This window comes from Phalacrocorax aristotelis, chromosome 12 (genome assembly GCF_949628215.1).
Source record: "Phalacrocorax aristotelis chromosome 12, bGulAri2.1, whole genome shotgun sequence".
Lineage (NCBI taxonomy): Eukaryota > Metazoa > Chordata > Aves > Suliformes > Phalacrocoracidae > Phalacrocorax > Phalacrocorax aristotelis.
In genome coordinates this window covers 4,011,864-4,024,796 of record NC_134287.1, presented here as the reverse complement: position 1 = coordinate 4,024,796, position 12,933 = coordinate 4,011,864, and the positions used below count along the sequence as shown (strand labels likewise).

General features: G+C 46.2%; 1 protein-coding gene across 2 annotated transcripts in view; it reads left to right on the top strand.

Annotated features, from left to right (window-relative positions):
* Nucleotides 1-12,933, top strand: part of SLC16A12 (solute carrier family 16 member 12) — a 36,736-nt gene that overhangs the window by 16,483 nt on the left and 7,320 nt on the right. Inside the window, exons 2-4 of one of the 2 annotated variants that reach the window (XM_075107837.1) lie at nt 8,835-9,054; nt 11,132-11,235; nt 12,491-12,634. In XM_075107837.1, coding sequence (XP_074963938.1) covers nt 8,945-9,054; nt 11,132-11,235; nt 12,491-12,634 — 358 coding nt within the window. In that variant the 5' untranslated portion in view covers nt 8,835-8,944. Of the gene's footprint in view, nt 1-8,595; nt 9,055-11,131; nt 11,236-12,490; nt 12,635-12,933 lie in introns of those variants that run through there. The other variant, XM_075107835.1, reaches the window with a different exon arrangement.

Below are 12,933 nucleotides of genomic sequence, written 5' to 3'. Positions count from 1 at the left end.
TGGCACAAGGAACCTGCCAGTCTTCTCGGAAAAGCATAAACTTTGGTTTTATCTAGAGGCTGGAGAGAGCCATCTTTAAGCAGTGAAGAAAGCTGAGGATATAGAGTAGCAGCCTTAAGACCCTCGGTGGAGTTATTTTTATTTAGAAACATAGGGTTGGAAAGGACCTCTTGAGTTGTTTTTAAACAAGTCTAAGTCATAATCATTCAGCTTTCGATAAATAGCCAATGCTGAAATCAAAGCAAGCTGTACTTTTCCCGTTAAATAGTCTAACCCAGGGTGCAGAATGGGACAGCTCTTTACTGGAGAAAATAGATTAGAAACAGCCTTTGAATCCCAAGAGCTGTGCAGAACGAGAGAGTCTTTGCCTCCTGTGTATTTAAGAACAACTTGGGATGCAGCTGCCTGCCAGACTGCTGGCCGTAGTGCCTACCGTGATGTGCAATTGCTGGGGGCGCAGAAAGGAGGCTGAAGAAGTGCCACTTTGTGAAAATCCAGTGGGTAAAAGCTTCTGCAGCTGTTGGCGCCTTCTGTGCTCACATCAAATACTGCATCTCGCTTACATGTGCTCTACTGTATTTGATGAGATGTGGGAACTGAGTGAAGGGGCTAGCAAGCCTCTGGGGAGGAGGCTGCTCAGTGGGGGGGGGAGATCCCTGACCCTGCGGAATTAGAGACGCCTGTGACAAGAAGGTAACTGGTTATTGGTAATCAGTGTTCTGCCAGTTCTCTGTCTTCCCTTTAAGCTGCTACTTGGTCTGAGCTCCTTTCTCTACTGCAGATTGTTACGGATAAGGTCATCCTTGATCCTTCGAGACCTAAAAAATTAACGCTTTCAAAACATGTTAAATATTTAATCTTACACATTTCGTATGATCCCCTGTCACACAACACATACAATGTTCCTCTTCGTTATCTAACATTTTTCCTTCTCTCGCTCTCCCCTTCTGCTATCCTTTGCTACTCACTTTGTGCCCTTTCTATCTTTTTCTATTCATAGTTCTTTTCTTCTGGTTTTTGGGTTTTGCTTTTGTTTTGTTTTTAATTAAAGATGCAGCAGTCAGAGAAAAGGGAACAGAAAGCAAGAGTATTAAAGCAGGAGGTTAACGAATGAACGTAGCAAATGACTACAAATAATTAACGCTTGGTACAGCCTTAGGGTGAAGAAAAGTATGAAAGGTAGTAGAACTGCCCTAGAGCTACATGAATAGGGTAAATACTGGAGAATATTAAGACTGCCCTAAAGCCAGGAGCATAGGGTGGTAAATGTAGTGCATATATGCAATTCCATTACCTTTCACTCTAAGCTTTAATGAATTTTCTCCAGCTATGCTTAAGCTGCTTTATACTTGTTCTTCATAAAATTAATCTGCACAAGTGTTCTGAAAGTGACTTTGAAAGCTGTGTACGTTGTTGTTCACAAGAAAAATAGGGTTTAAATCTATTGTTGCAAATGAACCTGCTCTGGGAGCGTGTCCTGGGATTCTGGACACAGAGACTGTCACAGGGTTCTCAAACCAACCCATCGTCGCTGCGAAGGTAGCAAATGGCACATAGAGTTTGTGTATATGTATGTGTCTTACACTGATCCAGAAAGAAAATTCTAGATAAGTCGTCTCCTCGTTCTGCTCATGTGCATCTCTCTATTATCAAACAGGTGAAAGTGTTGGATTCTGTGCTTATTTATGCCGGTATGCACCTGTGGGCCAGCTCCTTTGGGGTAAATGGCACAAAATCCTTCCATGCAGTTCTGAAAGAGATCGCAAAGCCATCTTAATGCACAGCCATTTTAAGCTTTGTGTGGCCAGGACAGTGCGAAGAAGCAGAAAGGAGCAGGGTGGGACCCCCGGTGTGGTCCGGGAGCGGTGTGCTCCCGCCGTGGGGCAGCTGTGATACAAACCTGCCCTTGTGCCTGCTCCTCTGGCCGATGCCGTATCCTTCTACAAACGGAGTGCTTTGGAAAAGCATCCAAACTGCTTAGCAGGTGAGAGAGCGAGCGTTCCTCGAGATGATGGAGCTGCCCAGGTACGCCAACGCTGTAAATGGAGCAGCTGAACCAGGTAGGAATAAAGCGACCCGCTGGTCCGCGGGCGGGCTGGTGTGACCGTACCTGCTCTTCCTCTGTCCTTTGTCACACAAATGCTTCTCGTCTTCACTTCACACATTGCGACATCATTATTGTATCGATTTGTTTAAAGAAGAACATCTTTATGGTGGAAGGAGGGGCAGATGGAGCGGGTGGCGAGTGCTTTGCTGGCTGCGTGCCGTGTTTTAAAAGGTGAGTCGCTGTGTCGGCCAGTTGCTAGGCTGCTGTGGATTTCTGTGTTCCTTTCCCTGGCAAAAGGCACCTCGTGATGAGTTGCAAGGCTATAGCAGTGCCTTCTTAGTAACCTCACCCACTTCTTTCTGCTGGCTGAGGAGGCTGAGTAAGGGAGATAGATGCTCCCAGGAGCAGTTATTTTCTTCCCAGGGTTCTTGAAAACAGCTGCTGAAGTAACTGATAGGTTATTTATCTTGCCAAATTAAACCTAGTGTATTAACTTGGGGAACAGAGTCACCGTTTAGTGAACTGTCAGGGCACACTGTGTAACTGAGGCTTTCTTAGGGATCAGGAGAATTTGTTGCCGCCTTCACCCCACTTACATCTTCGTTGAACTCACAGCAAAGCACATTTTCTTAATGCTTGAGTGAAAATTATCTAGCAAAGGTTGCGAAGTGCAGAGCTCTGTCATGAGCTTTTCATTTAACCCTGCTTTCCTTCAGGCATCACAAGCAGCAGGAACTTTTATGCAGGTCTGAGATGCGTTATAAAAGCAACCAGTGCTGTCCGTGGGGATCAGGCCTCACAGCGCTAAAGGTGGAGCAGGTAAGAGTCATAGCCTGCACCGGAAAGGTTAAGAAAAAGATGCAACATGAGAGCAAACCAAGGTAGTGCTGGGAAGGGAAGGACACGGTTGCTCAGACAAAGCATGTGCTTTCTGCCTGTTCGACTTCATTTGCAGAGTCCACAATCTGTACTATCCATGATATGGATAATTAAAAAACAGCACCAGGGTGTAAACACCCTGGTGTAAGCAAATGAAGTTTTCTAACCTCAGAATAAAATTGCCAGGATGTCATAATAAGTGTGTATTAGACGTGTGCAGCAACGCGAAAGATAATTTAATTTACCTATTAGTTCAGTGGCTATGACAGGCACAGTACTCCCTGAAGCGAGCATGAAGTCAAGGACATGAGGAGGACACTGATCCTACTATGGGGAGGTTGGTTGGGTGCCCTGTTTCTATGCTGGCCAGGCATTTCTTATAATATGGTTATTTTCAGTTGCTTATAATCTCATTAAATGTTTGCCATTCATGTGTACGTTGGCAGGAAGTGGTCTGTGAAAATAATAGCAAGCGATCATGTAACCAAGTATGTAATCTGTGTTTGCATAGCCTGATATGTCGTCAAATTCTTCCCAGGTATGTTAACATACAACTAAAATATGAACTAGGGTCTCAGACCCTATCTGAAGCTCGCCTGGGAGGCTGGGCCAGAGATCTAGGCTGAGGTCCTGGCACCCCTGACACCTGCTGTATATGCATTAAAATTAGGGCTCTGCGTGTGGAGGTTGTTGACCTCTCTGAAAGATTTTGTGTATATTTCTCCTTATTGAAGGGTTACTTTTATCCCTTCTGGTGTTCCTGGAACTTCCTCCTCCACCCTTAATAATCAGAACTTGAGATGAAATCTTCAACCCTGCAGAAGGGGCATCAAGATATACAGCTCATATCCAAAACAAGAAGCCCTGCCTTGCCAAGGCTCTGCAGAAGTGCTGCAGAGGTACATCTGAATTGCTCAGGATCTCTCTGTGGTGTATCATGTGCCTCTGCAAACTCCACCAAACAGCATTGCAGGAGAGCTGCTCCAGCCCTCAGATCATATCCGTGGCCCTCCTCTGGACTCGCTCCAACGGATCCATGCCATTCTTATGTTGGGGGCACCAGGGCTGAGTGCATTACTCCAGGTGGAGTCTCACGAGAGCAGAGCAGAGGGGGAGGATCGCCTCCCTCAATCTGCTGGTCATGCTTCTTTTGACGCAGCCCAGGATACAGCAAGCGCACATTGCCGGGTCATGTTGAGCTTCTCATCAACCAACACCCCCAAGTCCTCCTCCTCAGGGCTGCTCTCAATCCATTCTCTGCCCAGCCTATATTTGTGCTTTCAATTGCCCTGACCCGTGTGCAGGACCTTGCATTCAGCCTTGTTGAACTCCATGAAGTTCACACAGTCCCACCTCTCAAGCCTGTCAAGGTCCCTCTGGATGGCATCCCTTCTCTCCAGCAGGTTGACTGCACCACACAGCTTGGTGTCTTTGGCAAACTTGCTGAGGCTGCGCTCCATCCCACTGTCCATGTTGCCAACAAAGATGCTAAACAGTGCCAGGCGCAATACCCTTGACATCCCTGGGCAGATTTAATTCTGTCAGAGCTTTGGCTTTCCTAACCTGATCCCTGGGTGCTCAGAAAATTTCTCTGTATTCCTCCTAGGCTACTTGTTCTTGCTTCCACCGTCTGTAGGCTTCCTTTTTGTGTTTGAGTTTGGCCAGCAGCTCCTTGTTCATCCATGCAGGCCTCCTGGAGCTTTTGCCTGACTTCCTCTTTGTTGGGATGCATTGCTCCTGAGCTTGGAGGAGATGATCCTTGAATACTAACTAGCTTTCTTGGGCCCCTCTACCCTCCAGGGCCTTATTCCATGCTCTACCTTAGGGCCTGCTCTCCTGAAGTCCAGGGTTGTGAGCTTGCTATGCAACCTCCTTTGTGCCCTAAGGATCTTGAACTCCACCATTTCATGGTCACTGCAGCCAAGACTGCCTTTGAGCTTCACATTCCCCACCATCCTTTCCTTGGTGAGAACAGGGTCCAGCATAGCACCTCTCCATATTGGCTCGTCTATCACTTGGAGAAGTAAGTTATCATTGACTCATTCCAGGAACCTTCCAGATAGCTTATGCCCTGCTGTGTTGTCCCTCCAACAGATATCAGGGTGGTTGAAATCCTCCATGAGGACCAGGGCTTGTGAAAGTGAGGCAGCTCCCATCTGTCTATAGAGGGCCTCATCTGCTCGGTCTCCCTGGTTGGGTGGCCGCTAGCATACCCCTACTATAATGTCACCTTTTGCATCAAATTGTACTGCTTGATGATCTGGTCATTCACTGATCTAGCATGAAGAGTCATGCAACCACTGCCTTAGCTATCAGATAACTTGTTGATCCAGTATTTGCACATATTTAATAAGACAGTTGTTGCTTGGAACTCTACAGAAAGGAATGTATCATTGACCCTATTAGTTAAAAATAATCAGTCATTAGTTCATGTCAGCTTACTCAAAATGTAACATAAGCCCTGCAAAATTGTCTGTCATCTGGGTGGATTCAACACATGAGATGTGTGGTCTGCTCACAAAAAGGCAGCGCCTGCTGGAAGGCAAATACAGAATGTGCGTGTCAAGTGGCAAGTCCATGGATGAGTCTTCTGTATCACGTGCCCAGCATCCTCTAACTTTTGACTGCAGGCATTTTCAGCCTCCCTCATAGATTTCGTGAATAATGCTATACTTGCCTACACACATGCTTTCTTATTTTACTGCATTAGCCAATCTCTTGAACCCTTTTTCCTCAATTTGTCCGTGTGTCAGTTTGTTTCAGAACATAGTGGGGAGGGGAGGAGGGTGCGGGTACACACTGGCACTGCTGTATGTTTGTCCTGAAGCAAATACATAAGGTCGAAAAATGAACTTTACGCTTCAAGCAAAACGTCACAAGGCTTGTGAAGAGGCCAGTAATGTCCTTGGGGTCATGTGGGCACCTGCAGAGGCTGCTCAGAAAGCTCTGTCAGCTGCATTGGCATTTGTTTGCAGTGTATTAGAAAGCTGTGTCAGAAAAGGCAAACTGTCCTCGTCTCCTTTGCAGCGCTTTCATCGGTCTTTTGTATATACAAGTCCTAGCAATTGCATACCTCGAAGATGAGGTTTGAAATCATAAACTCATTTGGATCTCATTTGCTTGGTGTGGTTTTTCTAACCAGCCGTAGGAATGAACTTGTGAAGACTGCATCCAGCTGGGACCCTTTGAACTCACTTAGGAGCCTCAGTGTATGAGATACCAGGTTTGGTGGCTGCTTACAAAGGCTCCTGTAACCCCAGCTGGGAATTCTTATTTGATCTTTGTGAGCTGCTATGACCAGTGCTATATAACCCAAACCGTAGCTATGTCAGGTGTCCCATCTGAGATACGCCCTGTTCTTATACGAAGAGTGAAGCGTTTGCGTAAGCAGGCAGAGCGGAGCACGGCGTATCTCTCCAGAGAGCCACGGGAGTGACAAGCAAAGCAGGTTATTAGAGGTGTTCTTCTATTATCATACCTGAGCTCTCTTCTAGTTCATTAGTGCGGGTTATATTGTAATGGTGCTTCGTGCTGCACTGAAGATCCCTATTGTGCTAGACTCCATATAAACACAGGGAATAGCACGGATCTTGCAAAGACTTTATAATACAATTTAACTTAAGATGAAATAGATGTTTGTGACAATGGAGAAGAGAATAATAAAGACAGCATTAGTACGTGTTCTAATGCTTATCGTGGGCTTTGCTTTGGGCTCTGGATCATTAGAAAGCTTTATACAAATATTTACTTATAACAGGCTTTGCTCATATTTATTTATACAAAGAGAGAAAATAGGACAGTAATTTTTATTTCCAAATAGTATACCGCATTTTTGGCCTAAAGTAAAATGTGTGATAGCTAACAGGCTGACTAGCACAGAAGCACAAAGAAGTGGTACTTGAGGAAAATTGAGGAATACATAAAGACCTGGAACAGAATTTTAATGGTAGCTTTTTTAGGTTGTGTAACTGGATGGTGGTATAATATAGTTTTGGCATCTTTTGTCAATATCTTTATTCCCTGATATTTTTCAAGGATACTGTTTCAAACATGGTTGCCTTAAATCCTAAAAAATATATATAACACCTAAAAAATATGAGGTTACGAACAGATCCGTTCACTGTTCACTTCCCGTGGCGGTTCAGGTGCCTCATATGACAGCACAGCCACTGGCTTCTGGACTTAACCCCTGTCTTTGAAAATTGCACTTGTTTTTTCTGTTTTTAACATTTATGGGCTGCATTGCGTTAGCATATAGGGCTTGATTGTGCCGTGTATGATCAGCTGCAATCCTTGGGCTTTCAAAGCCAAGCAGGTAGAGTAGGATAACGCTTCTTATCCTTTTTAAATCACAAGACTACCAAATCTTTTCAAAAAGAGTCCACTGATTCTCTCGTACAGTGTTACAGGGTATTATTCACAGCCTAGGAGGGATTCAGGTAAACTTCCAATGCGTTGTGGTTTTTGTTTGTTTTGTCATTCCTGTTTTCTCCTTTAAGTTTGGCAATGTGTATAAGTTTTCTTGAAATAATTTTGCAATGGTTTTGAGATGCACCTTCTGATATCTTAGGGAAGGCAGCTGATGAATACTTCTCAAAGGTTCATCTGTGGTGATATTTAAGGCTGGCTCTGCGGTGCCTTGCTGTTTTGGGTCAGGGAGCTCTGGGCTTAGCAGAGCCAAGCCTTTGAGCATCACCTGGCTGAGCAGCTTCAAGGATTGAAAAGGCACAATATTAGCCATGTAGCTGCTTTTGTGAGTAGCTCTGCATCCCTCTTACGTGCTGTAACAGGTAATATTTCCTGGGAAGCCTGTGGTTCTTGTCCGTGGGAATATTGCACATTTGGTGTCTGTCGTATTGGGTGATGTAGAAGCTATTTGAGGTTTCTCTCCAAGCAAAACTGAAAGACATCCCAGATAGTTTACCTATGTCTCATAAATCTTTGATTCATCCAAGGGCTAGGTGCCTGCTGGTGACAGCAAAAACATGGTCTGAAACCCAGCACCGACAGCTGCGAGTGTCTGCACTGAGCAAAACGGGGCGTCTCGGGTCTCTCGGCCTAGCCCTGCCGGGCAGCCACTGATGCAGAAGGGACTAAGGGCTGTTGGTTCCATGCTGCTGGTGACACCCACAGCGTTAGCAAAGCTACTCCAACACACGGCTCTGTTACTCATACAGGGTCCTGTGCGTGTCAGTTGGCCTCCTGCAGCGTCCTGCCGCGCTGAGTGTGCATTTAGAGCCCATGTTATGGCCTGGGTGCAGGCACTACTTTGATTTAAATGGATGGATGGAAGAGGGGGACAGGCTAGCTCTAATCCTCGGTGAATTGTCCGTGCTCAGAAAATGAAGTCACCATGCCCTGCCTGATTAGAGCCTTCTCCTAAGGTTTGGCTTGTGACAACAATAAGGTTATTTCATCATCAGATCTGCTCTGATTTTGCAGCAAATATTCCCCTTTCATACAAAGGTGATAACTGTATTCCCTCAGACAAAACTTCTGCACTAAGTTGCATACAAGGAAGAATAGCTACTTTGAGTGGATACTGCAGTTGAAAATACAGTTCAGGCCAGGGACTGGTGTGAGCGCGGGGAGCCTGCTGAAGGTAAATGTCCTGCAGTGACTGGCACCAGTAAAGTATGTGGCTTCCATGTGTGTGCTGTGACATTTGTGGGGGGAAGGGGTATCGCGCTAGGATGTAACTGCTGGGCAAATTACCTTGAAAGAAACGATACCAGACACGGGGCCAAATTCTGATGTCACTCTTGCTTCCAACAAATTTTCATAAACTGCATTTGAAAGAAAACCCTTGCTTTTATATAATAAAGCCGCAGCAGTATGTCCTAGCCCGGCCGCGCGTGCCACGTACCCCGATTCCCTCTCTGCCTGTTTTCTCTCTCTCTCCCTTCAGATGGCCAGGAAGGCACGTGCCGGGCGGCCGCGGCCCACGCGTGGCGAGCCGGCCGGAGCAGGCCCCCGCCGCTGAGGCGGGGAGGAGGGAGGCGTCGCCCAGCCCGCGCCATGGCCTTGCCCCGGCTTGCCCGGCACGCCGGCCCTCCCGACGGAGGCTGGGGGTGGATGATCGTTGCCGGCTGCTTCCTTGTCACTATCTGTACCAGGGCCGTGACGAGGTAAAGGGGCTGCTTCTTGTCTTTCTGACCTGTTTGTGGTATTACCCGTTTCCCTCCCCCCTTAGGAAGACGATTTGGGATGTTCCCTGATGTCCCACAGCTGCAGGGGTATTCTGGCTAGCTACAGACCTCTCTCTTGCCACATTTTTAAAGGTTTCCTGAAATCCCTAAGGCCGTGGGGCAGCTGAGGGATTATGAGCCCTCTGGTTTTAGTCTCGCCTCCTCTGACAGCTGCTCTGTCTCTCAACACCCTCTCCTTGCTTTTTTGCAGAATCAAAGCCTTGGGCAAACAGTGTTATTTCAGGCTGTGGTGGTTTGGTCACGGAGGGAGGAAGCATGTAGGGTCTCTTTGGGTCCGCTGTGTCCCTCTGACCCCACGGCCATCCTCATTTTTGCTAGTCCCAGTGGATTGGCTTGGCTCCTGAGTCTATCTGAGGAACCTGTAAATACCCCCTTCTCCTACTGCAGGCACTTCAGGTACCATCCCGCCTGAGGAGGTCTGTGCCCTAGAGAGGAGGCCCCTTCTGGTATTCAAAATATGCAGAACATATTTTCTCACAAATACTTCTCAAAAATAGAAAGAACAGGAATAGGCTGTTTCCATGCATAAACATAATGCATACATCTGGGGTGAGATGGCTTCCAGAGCTGCTCTTGGGTGACTTTGATGTCAGCTGGAGACAGAGGAGCCTGGTGTGTGTGTGTGAACATGGACATTCAAGCTATATTAAGCAGAAGAGATAGGCACCCTGGTGAGGAAGGAACACTGAGACAGCGTCTTGCTGGACAGTCAGTATAATGTAAATACAGTGTTTCCTACCTAAATTTCACATTTCTTTTAAAATAAAGCTGCTAGGTTTAGGGATCTAAATTCTAGGGTCTTGGAGTCAACAGCATAAAAGGGGCATGGAAACGTTGACACGGCGTTAGTTTAGTTAGTTAGTTAGGATGCAAATATATCAATTCCATAATAATAGTAGAGGCTTCCTAGTGGATTTCATTTCTTTTTCACATGTGAAATGTGTTACGTCCAAGAAATCGTCTAATGGCTGGCACACATCTAGAGTATATACAAGAATGAAGTATGCGCAAGAAAAAGCTGAAGGAAGAGGTTGTTCGTCGATTTGCAGGAGGAAAAAAGAGAGGGAGGAAAGGGCATCTCTTGCTGATCCAGAAACCAGAATGAAACTATGCAGCCTTTTAACCTGTTCCCCTGCAGAGACAGGTAGAACAGTAACGCGTGTTAAGCAGAGCAGAGTAACCTCTCCTGGAAGCATTTTAATAAACTGTTGGAAGGTCCATGGGCTCCTGCTGTGTCTTGGTTCTCTGTTCTTGAGGAGTTGCTTTTCGCTTGCTTTGCACTTGTGTGCCCATGAACACAGAGCTCCAGGTGGTGTTGGCTCTGTAGGTACCATGCCAGCCATGCCCTGCCAGTTTGTGCAGGTGTGAATGCCACTGTTAGCGAGCAGCCAGGTCAGCGAAGAACAGGGGAGCTGGGGCTTTGTGCACCAGGGAAGCAACACCATGACTTGGGCTATAAATTGCTGCTGATAATTACAACTTCACTTTCATTTCAGTTAAAAATAATGTGTGTAATACAAATTTAGCAGCAGATACCACAGTGAGAAACGTGGCATTACAATGTTCATAATCTCTCTGGAGTAGTTATCTGAATTAGGTTCTACCTCAGTCTAACTGCCTAATCCCACTCTTGGGATAATATTTGGACACCAGTTTGTGATTCAGTTGTTGCTAGTGCAAAGCAAGGATTCTTCTCTGAGCCACCCTAGCCTAGGTGCCTTATACAGAGTACTGTTGGAATTATTCAACTTGCACGCATCATTTCATGTCTTGTCCCTCATGCATTAAGGTAGCCCTTCATTTCTGATACCCGTTAGAAACTGTTTAAAAATGTCTCCATCTCGTTGGGATTTAGGCAAACCACAGATTTTATTTTCCTGAGAGCTGCAGATGACCTTCAAGTGGGTGCTCTTTATACCTGAAAAGCAAGACCGGTGTTTTCTATGAGGCAGATATCCCGTGTTCAACAGATTGGTGTTCATGTTTTCTCTCCTAGGTGCATCTCCATTTTTTTTGTGGAGTTCCAGACATACTTTGGGCAGGATTATGCCCGAACGGCTTGGATCCACTCCATTGTTGACTGTGCTACAATGCTCTGTGGTGTGTATTACCCTTTTAAGTCTAATGTGTCTGCTTTTTCTTCCGCTCCATCTGGTTTTAGCATGTTCATAAGTTGGTGGAGTCATCTGGGAAAGATAGATACTGTGGGCTCTCTGGGGTGTGGTATGTCCAAGCTGTTTATCCCAGCACAGTCGTGCAGAAGAAGGGAGTGTCTTCATACCTTAGAAAAGAAGCAGAACTTTGTTTTGCCAAATGATCTAAGTTTTCAGAAATGTACTTTTGTTGAGGTCTAGTGGGACAAGTCGTGTTTGAGAGCTACTGACTGAGCACTTGTTTCTTTTGCCTTTTGATTGGAATCATATTTGAGACTTAGAACAGGATGCATATCTTGCCTTCAGATCAAGTCACAGCCATCCTCCTTTTAGCAAACTTGTATGTTTACAAATAGTCTTTTCCCTCAGAAGAAAATTCATTGTTACTAAAAATGACATGCATCAATGCAGCAGTTGTACAGAATTTCTCATGGGTTTACTTCAACTCTGTACAGCTAGGTGAAAATCCATGCCCTGATCCTGTGGAAGAGGGTTAATCTGTGAGAATTGCTACAAAGGCACAGGGACACAGCTGCAATGAGACACAGCAACTCTCCTGTGTCAGCCAGGCAATATCTTCAGGAAAAAAAGAGAAATAAAGGATAACCTTGCCCTGGCATTGCAGGTAGCGGAGAGGGAGAGGGCTGGCGATGACACCCCATGGTAGAGGCAGGATGATCTGGGAGCCGTCGATGTTGGAGAACTGCAGGAGAGGGGTGGCAGCCCTGGAGGTGGTCCAAAACATGTGAGACACCTCCCGTTTCGGTCTGACGCAGAGCCCATGAGGCCTGGGAGGAGCGAGGAAGGACGCCTGAAGTTACTGAGGGCTGAAGTGCAAATTCCAGATGGGGGAAGGTGTCAGTGTTGTAAGCGTGGAGTAATGAAGTGTGGGCTGCTGCTCTGGCCTCTCTTAACCCCCAAAACTGCAGAGTAGCTGTGTCCTGTAATTACTTTGATCTACCAAAATGGCTGCTGAGAAAACTATTGTAAATTTCAGTTTTATCCTGACTTTCAGGAAGATTATTTTTAGAAGTTTTTTGCTGTTCACACCACTGTGATAGGGGGGTATTGGAAGACCGCTCTGTGTAGCTATGATCGCTCTTTTCTCCTGCTTGCCTACTGCTTCCTTTTCCTTGATGACTGTTGCAACAAACTGTGTGAAGACCTGCCATTAACTACCAGCTTTATTTGTTTCTCCGAAGCCCCACTTGGGAGTTTAATCAGTAATCATGTATCCTGCCAAGTCGGTATCATGCTAGGAGGCCTGCTTGCATCTACTGGACTAATTCTGAGTTCATTTGCCACCAGCCTGGAACATCTTTACTTATCATTAGGAGTCCTTACAGGTAGGAGGCATTCAGCCCCTTTGTTCCTGACAGGAAAACACCACAGGAGTTTTAAAAACGATGGTCCTTCCTTTCAAGAGGGGTGATCTCCTCTTTTCGAGAGGGGTGATTGCCACCACGCTGGTCAACAGAGATGCTCAGACCTGTTTGCTTCATTGTAAAAGAGAGGCTTTGGCTGCCCCTGCGAGGGCTTCAGCACTCAGCGGGTCTCAAACAGCCCAAATGCAGCATGCTGCAAAAGCAACTCTCTCACTTCTGTTAGAGAGGGAACTATGGATAAAGTCCTTAAATTCTGGGGC